Raw genomic sequence first — 13672 nt, 5'->3', positions numbered from 1 at the left:
CTTTTAAAACCCCCTTCAGTTTCATTTGGTTTAAATCCCCCCTGCTTAACACTATTCTATTTACATAACCACTTCATTCTATTTACATAACCGCTGTTAACAAGCACCACCCTCCCTCCAGGGCATTGGTGGTTCAGTGATAGAATTCTTGCCTGCTCCGCCCCCTCTCCTTGTCATACCCTGATTTTCACCAGTCACTTTTCTCTCCACCCTCTCTGCGTTGCATCCCGTTCCCACCCTACTGGGCTAGTATATTTATAAGGACAAGATTGTAGTTTTTAGTTTTAGCTTAGCTTGGTATAGACTGCGCTGCGTCCTCCATGAATAAAGAGATACTGCGTACAACCCAGCCATGAGTCCCGGGTCGTCTGTTACCCGCCCGTGAAGCCAGCCTGGCGAAAACAACACTTTCTTAAATTTAAAAAAAAAAAAAAAAAAAAAAACTAACTCTCCTCACCTACTCTCTATTTCACTTGCCTCAGTCACCCTAAGTCTAGTCCTGCCACATAAAGTAAGGACCACAAAAGCTGGATAAGCACAAGAGACCTGCATACTTTAATGATGGCCCTTTTGGTCACTACCAGGCTACCCCATCAGCCAGGGACTTAGTCAGTGAATCTTGGATTTCCATTGGTGTAGGATGGGCCTAGACCTCTAACAGATAACCTCTCTCTACCATCACTGGTCATCTCTATCAGGAACAACATCATAAACCTTGTGGGCCCCTACAGGACTCTGCCCTCAATGTAGAATAATAGTGGTAGAAATTACCCCACACTTTGAAGGTGGGCTAGGTCAACATACTCTGCCACTCAAGGAAGATTTAGTCCTGAAATGAGTGCAGCCTAGAATGTTCCTAGCTATGACCATGGAATTCGAGCTCAGGCTGACAGGGATGCAGAGGTTACGCAGACTCCAGTGCTAAATATGAATAGATATGGGACCGAGATCAGATTGATGGGATTTACAGTTAACGATATTTATATATTTTCCCCATATTTGGGAGCTTCTCTATGCCCTCCCCCCGTTTTTTTCCCCTCTCTCTGCCCTTATTCAGCTTTCTAGTCCTATCCTCAACTCTGACACCATTTCCCCATACAATACTTTTAGCCCACCTGCATGGTAGCTGTTAGGCTCAGTCAAAAATCAGTAAAGTCATGGGCCCCCTGGAGTATATCTAAAATAGACTTCCTAGCTCCTTTCCAATATGAAAGCCCCAAAGCTCATCTGCTATACTTTTATCTGTAGGTCACTGATTATTAAACAAACTGTTCTGCTTTATATCTTAATGCTTTTCAGCCACCAAGTTGCAAATGCTTCCATGACACCAACCTAACTTCCATGGGTAGATGACCTCACCAATGTGTGCTGGAATCCCACCTCTCCAGAGCACTGCCCCACTAGGGAAAGATAGAAGAAGGCTGGGGGTATGGATAGACCTGTCACTGGCCACGTCTAACAGAGAAGCAATTACAGAAGCCAGACCTTCCATCTTCTGTACCCCATAAAGATCTTTGGTCCATATTCCCAGAGGGGTAAAGAACAGGGAAACTTTCAACTGGAGAGGAGGGGATGTGGAACTCTGGTGGTGGGAACTGTATGGGACTGTACCCCTGTTTTTTTTTTTTGCCTCCAGGGTTATCTCTGGGGCTCGGTGCCTGCCCTACAAATCCACTGCTCCTGGTTTGTTGCCCTTGTTGTTTATCATTGTTACTATGATTTGTTTAATCATTGTTACTATTATTGTTGTCGTTGTTGTTGGATAGGACGGAGAGAAACCGAGAAAGGAGGGGAAGACAGAGAGGGGGAAAGAAAGAGAGATACCTGAAGACCTGCTTCACTGCCTGTGAAGTGACCCTCCTGCAGGTGGGGAGCCAGGGCGCTCGAACTGGGATCCTTGAGCGGTCCTTGCACTTCGTGCCATGTATGCTTAACCTGCTATGCTACTGCCCAGCCCCCGAATGTACCCCTCTTAGACCACAATCTTGTCAATCATTATTAAATCACTAATAAAAAATTAAAATTAAGTTAAAAAATGTAAAATAGTGTTAAGAGAAAAACTTAAGAGAAAATAGTGTTAAGAAAATAGTGTTAATTTAAAATAGTGTTAAGAGAAAACCTCCTAGGGCCAAGGAATATTCATGATAATGCTAATGAAATCATTGTAAATTGTAGAGAAGACTACTCAGACCCAAATATATTGGTTATGAGGTTGTGGCATGGTCTCACACTATCACTGAGGTCCATATAAACTAATAGGCAGGACACTTCATAGTTTATAAAGCAAATTTCACATTCACTGGTGCATTTGTCTTAGGTATTATTTACTCCATATAACACAAAAGCATTACTCAAATGTTAGTGATTGTTTAAATTTTTATATACTGTGTGCTTTGTGGAAGTGGGAAAAGGAATTTTTGCTTAATTTCTGCATATACCATGTGTGGGCCTAACACAAGATGGCAATAAATGCTCAAAACTAAGCTCAGTACTCAAAGTAGTTTCCAGAGATGAACATGGCAAATGCAAGCAAGAAATCATAAACTGAAGAGATAACATGGATTTAGTTTATTAATGTCTGTTAAAAGGCATTCTATAAATACTTAAGAATTTCTCTTAATATAGAAGACATTTTACTTTTTTTAAAAGACTTTTTAAAACTTTTATTTATTTATTTTCCCTCTTGTTACCCTTGTTTCCTTTTTATTGTTGCTGTAGTTGTTGTTGATGTCGTCGTTGGTGGATAGGACAGAGAGAAATGGAGAGAGGAGGGGAAGACAGAGAGGGGGAGAGAAAGTTAGACACCCACAGACCTGCTTCACTACCTGAAGCGACTCCCCTGCAGGTGGGAATCGAGGGGCTCAAACCGTGATCCTTACACCGGTCCTTGTGCTTCGCGCCATGTGTGCTTAACCCGCTGCGCTACCGCCTGACTTCCCGACATTTTACTTTTATATTATTAAGATTGATGTATTTCAATCTAGGTTACTATGCTGATGTAGTAGGCTGCTAGTATCTTCCTGCTATGAGAGGACTGCAGAAAAAGAGTGTATAAATATCTCCTCAGAATTTACCTTTTGGAAGATATGAGAGCTTTGAGGATGACTACAACTACAGGAACTACAGACCTTCAACTACAATGGATGTAAAACACCAGGTGCCCCAAGTATGTTTCTGAAATTCACTGTTAATTTGCCCTGAGGCCATACTTTCCATAAGCTTCTACCAATTTTAATATCCCAGCCATGGGGACATTAAGGGACGCTTGTTCATAGGAGGCAGGGGTTCTTCCAGTAGCTGGCTTTGGCCCGTGAACTCCTGGGTACTTTTAGTGAAGCTTCCTTAAGTTGTGAAGCAGTTTCTAGGTCACTCCATCCAACACTCCCCTTCCTCTTTTTGAGTCAGATATATCTCAAGTTCTAATGGTTCTCCCAATCTCCCTTGGGCCACCTTCTTACTTTTCCACATAGGGGCATTTCCTCAAATAAAATTCTACTTGCTGCTTCTCCTTTTCTTCTCCTCTTTTTCCCCTTCTATCCCTCCTTCTCCCCTTCCCTTTTATTCTCCTTTTCCTTCTCTGTCACTAGGGCACTGCTGGGGGCGTTTTTCAGCCTGTGCAATTCCACTGCATCCAGCAGGCTCCCCCCCCCCACCCCCCAGGTACAGGGTGAAAGATAGTGAGGGAGAAAAAGAGAGAGTCCCAATATTGCTCCACTGTTCATGAAGCTTCTCCTTTATACTGTACTTCCATTTGGTAGTCAGAGACTCAAAAAGGTCCCCATGCATGATAAAGTGTATGCTCTACCAGGTGGGCTATTTCCTGGGTCTCTAAAACCCAAGTTTCTTGTATCTGTTGTTAGCATTTACATATTGAAAAATGTTAGGTTATACAGAGCACGGTTCTTTAAGATATACCACCCCCAAATGGTCTCTTTCCCCTACAGATATGGATAGTTCATGCAAAAGTAAGACTTCACTGTGCTGGGCTGCTTTCTCATTAACAAGTAGAGATAAAAAGAGAGGAAGAGACTTCTCAGTACCAGAGATGTCCACAGGGTAAGTATGTGCTTTATTTAGTGAGCTCTCTCTTAAGGCACCCCCAGAAGAGCTTTTGTTGATGATGGGCTCTGTGCTCTGACATTCCTTTCCTATTACAGCTGGAGCCATAGGAAGAAGGAAAGGGAGATGAACAGAGCTAAACTGAAGTCAAGCCATATGTTTAAGACACTCTTACACTAGCAATACTTAAAAGTGTGTCACTGCCTTGTCTCTGAATGTCTACTCCCAAGCAAAGGGAATAGCTGTGGAGTTCTCGATTCTCTTTCAAATGGAGGCCACTATATTTCATTCTATTCTTTTTTACACTCCCCAAGAACAGTTTCTGCCTAGGGGAGAGAGAGAAAGAGCTTGCTTTCCTTTTTCTGTGCAGCCTCTAGCTATGGCTCTTGAAGAATCCAGAGCATAAGGCCCCTCCCCTGAAACTGTAGCAACAAGAGCAGGACACATGTTCCCTACGGCATTTCTTACCTGGCCTTTGGCTGGGTCTTTTTTGCAGCTGCCTCACTAGCTTTCACTGGTTCAGGAAGTGTTGCAGGAATAGGAGAATTCTATGGAATTGAATGAAAATAAGAAAAGTAAATTAAAAAAAAATCACAGGCTTGTTAAAAACTAATCAGCATGAATAGACTGATAGAAATTCATACAGGAGTCCACTAGAGCAGTTTCTGAGGAAAGGGAAGTTACAAAAGCACATTTAAATGGATTCAGCCCCATTCAAGGATACAAAGTACCTGAGAGGGGGGTCGGGCGGTATAGCACACTGGGTTAAGCGCCTGTGGCGCAAAGCGCAAGGACCAGCGTAAGGATCCCGGTTCGAGCCCCCGGCTCCCCACCTGCAGGGGAGTCGCTTCACAGGCAGTGAAGCAGGTCTGCAGGTATCTATATTTCTTTCTCCCTCTCTGTCTTCCCCTCCTCTCTCCATTTCTCTTTGTTCTATCCAACAACGAATGACATCAACAACAACAATAATAACCACAACAAGGCTACAACAACAAGGGCAACAAAAGGGGGAAAAATGGCTTCCAGGAGCGGTGGATTCATGGTGCAGGCACTGAGCCCCAGCAATAACCCTAGAGGGGGAAAAAAAAAATACCTGAGAGAAGGCCTGATAGCGTGCATGCCTGCATGTTACCCAATCTTCTGACCCATGGTAAGACCAGTGGGGCTTCATATTAGCACTGTTCTCCTCCTACAGTGCACTATACTAGGGAAATGATATGAAGAAGGTGAGAAAAAGATGCCTGTAATCTAAATTTTTAAAAAATTTATTTATTCCCCTTTGTTGCCCTTGTTGTTTTAGTGTTGTAGTCATTGTTGTTATTATTGATGTTGTCGCTGGATAGGACAGAGAGAAACGGAGAGAGGAGGGGAAGACAGAGAGGGGGAGAGAAAGATAGACACCTGCAGACCTGCTTCACCGCCTGTGAAGGGACCCCCCTACAGGTGGGGAGCCGGGGTCTCGAACCGGGATCCTCCTTACTTGGTCCTTGCACTTTGCGCTATGTGCGCTTAACCTGCTGCACTACCGCCCAACTCCCAATTTTTTTTTTTAAATGCCACTAGAGTTATCTCTGGGGCTTGGTGCTGGCACTATGAATGCACTGCTCCTAGTTTCCTTTTTTTTTTTTTTTTTTTCTATTTTTATTTGATAGAACAGAGAGAAATTGAGAGCAGAGGGTGAGGGAGGGAAAGGGAAGGAGGCAGTAGGGAGGAAGAGAGAGTCTGAGAGAGGAGGAGAGAAAGAGAGGGAGGGGGAGACACACACACAAAGAAACTTGCTTCCTTACTCATGAGACATCCCCCCTTCGGGTAGGGATCCAGGGCTGTAACCCAGCTCCTCAACCTGGGTCCTTGTGCATGGGGATGTGTGCACCACTGCCTACCCCCTCCCCCTAAAATGTTACTTAGCTCTCACCTAGATCTTAGGTTAAGTCAGAACTAACTAGGGTGCCAAACCCATGTGTTTTCAGGCATCTAGTTAGAACACTGGGAGAAAACCACAGTCAGATGTGTTTGGCTGCTGAACCAGCACTTCTCTCCAGTTGTGAGGCACCACTCTGCACCATCCATCTAACAAGAGGCACTAATCTGATGCCTTTCGAGGAACTACTGGCTGTCCCTAACTGTAAGATAGCTGCTTACTAACACCATGAGTGAGAATCAAATGACCCGAGACTTGGAAAGCTTCCTTTTATAAACTAGTTACCAATCTGAATGCTTCAATTCCATTTTACATTACTTTACTTAGAAAGACGAGAGTGGGACAGCAAACGAAAACACAGTCACATAGATTGCCGTAGAGATGGCTCTCTTTAACCTGGGGCACTTGACAAACGGAATGCCAGTAATAAAACTGGATTCTAAGAAGGAACTTAACCTCCATTTTTTACACGCTTCCAGGTAAGGAAAATTCCTGCTATTTTTTTCTCCTAGCTGCTCTTACACCATCTAAACATTCTTTTCCTAATGGAGAAGGACAACTTATTTGTCTAGTAAGACTGGGAGAAAAGTAGTGAGCTTGTCTGGTTATCCTTTGCCCTGCTTCCTTTCGGCAAGAACCTGACTCTCAGAAAGAAGGTGTTCAATTGCTCAGTAAAGAGGGACTAATAGAAAGGAAGCTGACCATGGCAGTCTCTTGGCTTTATTAGTAACAAAGCCAATATTTTGAGCATCCATCTGATTCCAAACATGGTAGTAAAAGATGGGTGTTATTTACTAGCACCCTCAAAACGAAACAGTGATTAGAGAAACTAGTATAAAAATTTCATATGGCATCTATTAGTAAGATATTCAAGAAAACTGGCATATACTATGGCATGAAAAACATGTAAAGGTGGTTAAAAGGATGTTTGCCAAGTATTACATCCTGAAAAGTGTGTGTGCATACTTTAGGATTACTACATGCAGAAACATTCCTATGACCTAAATGTGTGTGAGGAAGCTGGAGGATGAGTATGTGACTAATAGGAGGTCAGCAGCAGAAGCTTAATCAAGAAAGCTCTGGCTCCAATGAAGGAAGAAAGAGACAAGGAGGGTGTGCTAGGCATGAGGGCAAGCCCAGGGTCCTGCATTAAGGAAACATGTAGGTAAACACAAGAGGCACTGTGTTGTTCACAGTACAATAATCTTTGTCAGTCTTCAACCAAAGGGTTCAGTTCATCTCCGGGAATATTTATTTTTCACCACTATTGCCTATCTTACAGTTTGATTCTGTGGGAAAACGAGATTCTCTTTGTAGTAGTTAACTAATAATAAGCTTTACTAGAGTGTCCACTTCTAGGTAAAGGGAACAACTATGCTCATATAAACAGCTGGCTAACACCATCAGAAATTCTATGTGACAGTTTTCTATTTACCTACCTGTAAAAGCACCTTTTACATACCTGTACATTTGGAATTGGGCATTCTTTCTTAAGCAGTTTAAATGAGAAGTAGGAGACCTGGTAAATATCTGGCCTTTTGTCAGGGTCTGGCTCCAACATGTATCCTAAGACAAACAACATCCTATCTCTTAGTGCATTAACTAGAAAGAATAATTTATCTATGAACAAATTTTCAACTTCCATAAAAATACATCCCATAAAAGCTTGACAGTACAATTAGTCTCTTTCCTCCTATCTCAGGAAGAGAAGCTTCAAGTTCCCTAAAATGTTCAACATTCACAAAAATTAAAGGTTTTGAAACGTAACATAGATACTTGACATTCACATTCTGTGCCTTTCAAAACAAGAACTCAGTTCTCCATATAAAAGTTATCACCTTCATATTCTGGTACTTAGGAAGTCACATGATCTAACTTCCCTAGTTCAGATGACCTTGCTCAGCAAAATAATCATTCTTGATAACTATAATTAAGTCTCAACCTTCATAAATGTACTTAATATTCTTTTGTTAGTAAAACTATTTTTTTTTGGGAAAAAGCATCAAGTGCATCTTTATTTTTACCATGACCTATAGATCATTTTTTGTTTCTACATTCTTTAAGTTTTTGTCCTTGCTGAACTTAGAAAAAGCCTCGGGGAGTGGGTGGGGGGAACAGGACAAAAACTTTGAAAAGATACATAAGCACACTCATATACATAATACACGCAAACAATAATATTTATTGCTTAAGGGATCAAACAAATGGTCTAATCATTAAATTCACAAAAGTCTGTAGAACTTGAAACCTTATGAAAAGGCAGAATTTGAGGTAGTTGATGAAGTCAGGAAATAATTTGGTCAGTGGAAAACACAGACAAAAACACAGAAACAAAAACACTGCAGGTGACAGAACAGTCTGAGCAAAGCTGGACCCAGAGGGAGGCAAGTGATTGGCCTACTGCAAAGTAACAGAGGAGGCATTAGGACAGGACAAAAGTTTCCGTGTCAGAGAATGAGAAAAACAAAGAGTGCATGGGTGGATGGAATCAGATTATGAACAATCTTAAATGCTATGCTAAGAATTTGCAGCTTACTGTACATACGGCTATGAGGTTTACTAAACATGGACAAGATAGGTGGCATTTTATAAGATTAATCATATGGTAAGGTGGTGTTGGAAAGACTGAAGGGAGAGGAGAAAAGCTGGTGGCTAATCAACCAGGAAAAGTATAAGCCAGAGGCCAGGTAGTAGCGCACCTGGTTAAGCGCTCACATTAAAAGTCCAACAACGACATTAGTAACAACAATAACTACAACAACAATAAAAGAAAAAAAAACCTAGTGTGCAAGATCCCAGGTGCAAGCCCATCGCCCCTACCTCCAGGGAGAAAGCTTTGTGAGAGATGAAGCAGAGCTGCAGGTATCTCTGTCTTTTCCTTCCTCTCAATTTCTAGCTGTCTCTATGCAATAAAGAATATACATATACATATATATATATATATATATATATATATATATATATAGTTTGTATCTAACTTGGTGACAACAATGAAAATAGAACGTAACAATAACAAGGGGCTGGGTGATAGTGCACAGATTGAGTGCACATGTTACCATGTGCTTGGGTTCAAGGCCCCAGATCCCACCTGCAGGGGGAAAGCTTCTCAAGTGGTGGAGCAGTGCTGCAGATATCTCTTTCGCTCTTCCCTTCTATTACCCCATCCCCTCACAACTTCACTATCTCAATCCAAAACAAACAAATCTTTGGGGGGGGGGGAAGAAGAGAATTTCCAAAGAAAGAATTAATGCTACTTAGAAAATGACGGACTCCTCTTGTACTAGCCAGATCTAAAGTATACCTTAAATTTCATGGCCTGCACCCCACCACCTAGGGCTCTAGTCAGTGAATCCTAAGATACCCCATAGTTATGATGAGCCTAGACCTCTAATAGACCCCTCTCTCCACCGTCACTGGTCACTTCCATCAGGTATCAGAAGCCCTTTTGTGGACCTCTCCAGCACCTTACCCTCATTATAAAGCAGCAATGGTAGAAGAAAGTAGGAGGGAGGCTGGGGGTCATCCTGCTCTGTCACTCAAGGAAGACTGGTTCTAAAATGAGTGAAGCCTAGAATGTCCCCAGCTGTGACCATGGACTGTGAGCTCAGACTGACAGAGACACAGAGGTTATACAGGCTCCTGTGCTAAATATGCATATACATGGACCCTGGGTCAGACTGATGTGGTAAATAAAGAGTTACTTGTACTGTGGTCTGGGAGATGGCACAGTAGATAAAGCACTGAACTCTCAAGCATGAAGTCCTGAGTTCAGTCTCTAGCAGCATATGTACCAGAATAATGTCTGGTTCTTTCTCTCTCCACCTACTCTCATTAATAAATAAAATTTTAAAAAGACGAAGAGTTAATTGTATTTATATGTTTTCTTCAAATTTGGGAGCTACTTTCTACCCTAAATCCACCTTTCTAGTTCTAGTCTCAACTCTGACACTATCTTCCCAGACAATTTTTTAGATCACCTCCATGTTACCTACCAAGCTCAAGCAAAATTTACTAAAGTCAAGGGCCCCTAGGAACATACCCAAAGTAGACTTCTTAGCTTCTTACCATCTGGCTTTGGACCCAGGACCTTGCACATCCTGGGCCTGAATGGTGACACTACTAATACAAACCAAAATGAGGGGAACTTTGTACTGGGAGTATAAAGGATAGTAAGAACAATAACAACAAATTTCGTAGATTTTTGAGGGTGACAGTGGGGTTTCAAATAATTTACAAACTGAAATAGACCAGCAGATTTTGAGAAAGATGTCAATGTTACAAACACAAATAATTGTTTTTCATAATATGAATTTGATGCACAAATATTAAAAGGAAAATAAATTAGTACCAAAAACCCTGTCATTGTAGCATAAATTTTATCTTATTTCCATCTAGTTTCATTAACACAGCTGAAATTCTAGATATAGAGCAGATATAATGTTTTACCTCTACCTTTTCTTCTTTTTTTTAAAAAGAAATATTAAAGACATATATTTATTATGAAAGAGAGTGAGAAGGAATGTAGGGAAGGAGGTGGGGAAGGAAGGAGAAGAAAATCAGAGAACTATTCAGTTCTGATATACTGTTGTGCCAGGAATAGAACCTGCAGCTTTGGGGGCCTCAGTTATGCAAGTTTTCTGTTTTAACAAGCTGAGCTTTGTCTCTAGCCCTTCACCTCCTTTTATTAATAAACACATGAGGCAAATTGATAAAACTGGCCCAATAGAATGAGTTAAAAGCTACAACTATGATGACTTGGGAAAGTTATGCAATTATCTCTTGAGGGATATAAGAGATAATTATACTTCTAGGAAAGATTTTATAAAAATATTTATTTATTTATTTATTCCTTTTTGTTGCCCTTGTTTTATTATTGCAGATATTATTGTTATTAGTGTTGCCGTTGTTGGATAGGACAGAGAAATGGAGAGAGGAGGGGAAGACAGAGAGGGAGAGAGAAAGACAGACACCTGCAGAACTGTTTGACCGCTTATAAAGCAACTCCCCTGCAGGTGGGGAGCTGGGATCCTTATGCTGGTCCTTGCGCTTTGCGCCACATGTGCTTAACCCGCTGCACTACCACCCAACTCCCTTTTAGAAAGATTTTAAGAATTAAATTAAGTACAAGTAGCCCTGTAACAAACTATCAGATGCTCTTTTTATGTTTTGTTTTGCTTTTTTTGTCACTAGGGTTATCACTGGGGCTCAGTACCTACACTATGAGTCCACCAATCCTAGTGGCCTTTTTTTTTTTTTTTTTAATAGAGACAGAAAAGTTGAGAGGGAAGGAGGAGATGGGGGGGAAAGAGACAGAGATACACACAACACTGCCTCTCATGAAGCTTTTCTCCCCTGAAGGTGGAGGCCAGGAACTTGAACCTGGGTCACTGCACAGTGAAGTGTGTGTGCTCTACTGGTAGGCCAATGCCTTGTTTCCAATGCGTCTATTTTCTTCAGTGTTCTCTACCCAAAACCCAACCTAGGTTTCTCAGGATTTATAATCCATAATGGTTAAAATCTAGGTGCCAGTAATGAAAAAAATGATGAAGATCACTATTTCTTTAGCATTTAGTATACATGTTTGTGCAAAGATGACTTATTCTACCATCTGGTTAATGAGCATTAGTACATATGCTTGCTGTGAAGATACAAAAGAATCTCTAAAACATTTAAAACAAAGCACTGAGTTTAAATGCTTGCCATAAAAATCCAGTGATTAACCCAAATGAGAGGAAAAACCTACTTCCAGAGAGTTATACAGTCTTAATTATGTATTCATTCTAACCAACGCACTGCAATCATTTTAATTTGAGTTGCTTCCAGCTTTGTAAGGATGAATTTCTTATCATTTGATATGAGTCAGCTGGACTCCTTTGGTACCAGAGCTTTCAGAAAGACTACAAAAGAACAGAGCAGCACCATACTGCTCAAAGCACTGTTAGGATTTTTGCTTGGGTAGCTGGGTCAGGTGGGAAACAGAGTTTAGATTTTGACCAAAAACACCCATCACTCTAACGAGACACTGTTATATTATCTTTGAGCAGTCAACCTTTATCAACTAATTTCTTTATTTTCAAACCCGTTCCATTACTATTATGTTCTAGTCCCTTTATCCTTCAGTATATAGCTAGAAATTAAAAATAAAAAAATACATAAAGCCAGAAAATTGAAATACTTACTAATGAGGCAGTGCATATCTTGGGAATATCGAGAGTTATCGGGAATTGTAAAACTTCCATCACAAATTGCCACTTGACTCTCCCCAAATGGCAACGTGAAGTAGCATAATTTATACAGCAAACATCCAAGAGCCTAAAAAGGAAAAAAAGTAGATTTCTATTTGTGGTTTATTTGCTCTAACTGAGGAAAACTAGTGTCATTCACATTTACTAGCAGATAGTAAAATACATTTGCTACTAGTCTACTAGAAACCTAAATTTAGAACCTGAGTTACATTTTTGCTAACATCATTACCAAATTGTGCTCCAATAAAGAACGAGTATTTCAGCTGCTTAGCCCATAAGATCTAGTAACATATATGTGAAAATCATCTGATCAAAATAGGCAGGTCATGTGAAAAATTACCACAGAGCTCTAAAGTAATTTTCTCTGACATGCTTCAAGCAGTGGTTAGTTATTTCAAGTTAAGAATAACTCTGAGGGGTAAGAAGACAAGGACATGGTACAGTGGCCACTTGTGCTAGCACTGTCTAGATTAAACCTGGGAGCTTACAGTTGAGACTGCTAATAGCTGAGATGTGGACAGGTTAGTTGACACCTACCCAAATGTCTGCCTTCGTAGTGATGATTTTGCCACTGTACAGGTTGACCATTTCTGGTGCTCGATAGGACAGCGTTGTATATCTACAATCAAGAGATTCATTTTTTTGGTTAAAATGTATATCAATAGCATCACTAAAAGCCAGGGACAGCAGAAATGCTTAAAAGAAAGAATTAATAGCAACTAGTAGCCTGGGAGCAATCTGTGAAAAGTCTAAGTACTATTAGTACAGGTGAAATGAAAGCTGCCCTTCAGATACCTATGACCTCCAGCACCCAGGGACGTGCTAGAATCCTAGCACTAAAGGCACTAAAAACAAACAATTGTTCTTATGCAGTAAATGGTAAGAACTTTTGTAGATCTGTGTTCTCTGAGACTGTAGTCTGTTGATTTGTTATTTTCAATAGTAGTCCATTTCTTTTTTTTTTTTAATTTTTGATTATCTTTATTGATTGGATAGAGACAGGCAGAAATCGAGAGGGAAATGGGTGGTAGAGAAGGGAAAAAGACAGAGAGACACCTGCAGCACTGCTTCACCACTTGCAAAGCCTTTCCCCTGCAAGTGGAGATTGGGGGTTTGAACCTGGGTCCTTGCGAATTGCGACGTGTACTCAGCCAGGGGCACCACCACCTGGCACTAGTAGTCCATTTCTGTGTGGCTTGAGTGGTGTGTAACAGTGACATGGACATTCCTTAAAACATAGAGAGTGGGGCCCTGGCTAGGATAGAGAGTAGAAAGGATCATGGATGTCAGAATAGGGCTGAAATAAGAGTTTTCTTTTCAACTCTGGTTCCAAAAAAAATTATAGGTACTTTTTTTTTTTAGAGGAAAAGAAAGACACAGCACTGAAGCTTCCTATAGTATGGTAGAGTTGGGGCTTGAACTTTGGTCATGCATAAAGCAGGAACAT

The 13672-nt window shown here is 41.0% G+C and overlaps 1 protein-coding gene across 14 annotated transcripts in view; it reads right to left on the bottom strand.

Annotated features, from left to right (window-relative positions):
• AAK1 (AP2 associated kinase 1) overlaps positions 1-13672 on the bottom strand; it is a 232979-nt gene that overhangs the window by 55351 nt on the left and 163956 nt on the right. For all 14 annotated transcript variants that reach the window (XM_060187139.1, XM_060187138.1, XM_060187143.1 and 11 more), the window contains 4 exons: positions 12763-12844; positions 12160-12292; positions 7443-7546; positions 4528-4607 (listed from right to left, as the gene is read on the bottom strand). In XM_060187139.1, coding sequence (XP_060043122.1) covers positions 4528-4607; positions 7443-7546; positions 12160-12292; positions 12763-12844 — 399 coding nt within the window. The remainder of the gene's footprint in view (positions 1-4527; positions 4608-7442; positions 7547-12159; positions 12293-12762; positions 12845-13672) is intronic.

The sequence above is a fragment of the Erinaceus europaeus genome, chromosome 3, assembly GCF_950295315.1.
Source record: "Erinaceus europaeus chromosome 3, mEriEur2.1, whole genome shotgun sequence".
In the NCBI taxonomy this organism is placed as follows: domain Eukaryota; kingdom Metazoa; phylum Chordata; class Mammalia; order Eulipotyphla; family Erinaceidae; genus Erinaceus; species Erinaceus europaeus.
This window is presented reverse-complemented; position numbering and strand designations above follow the sequence as displayed.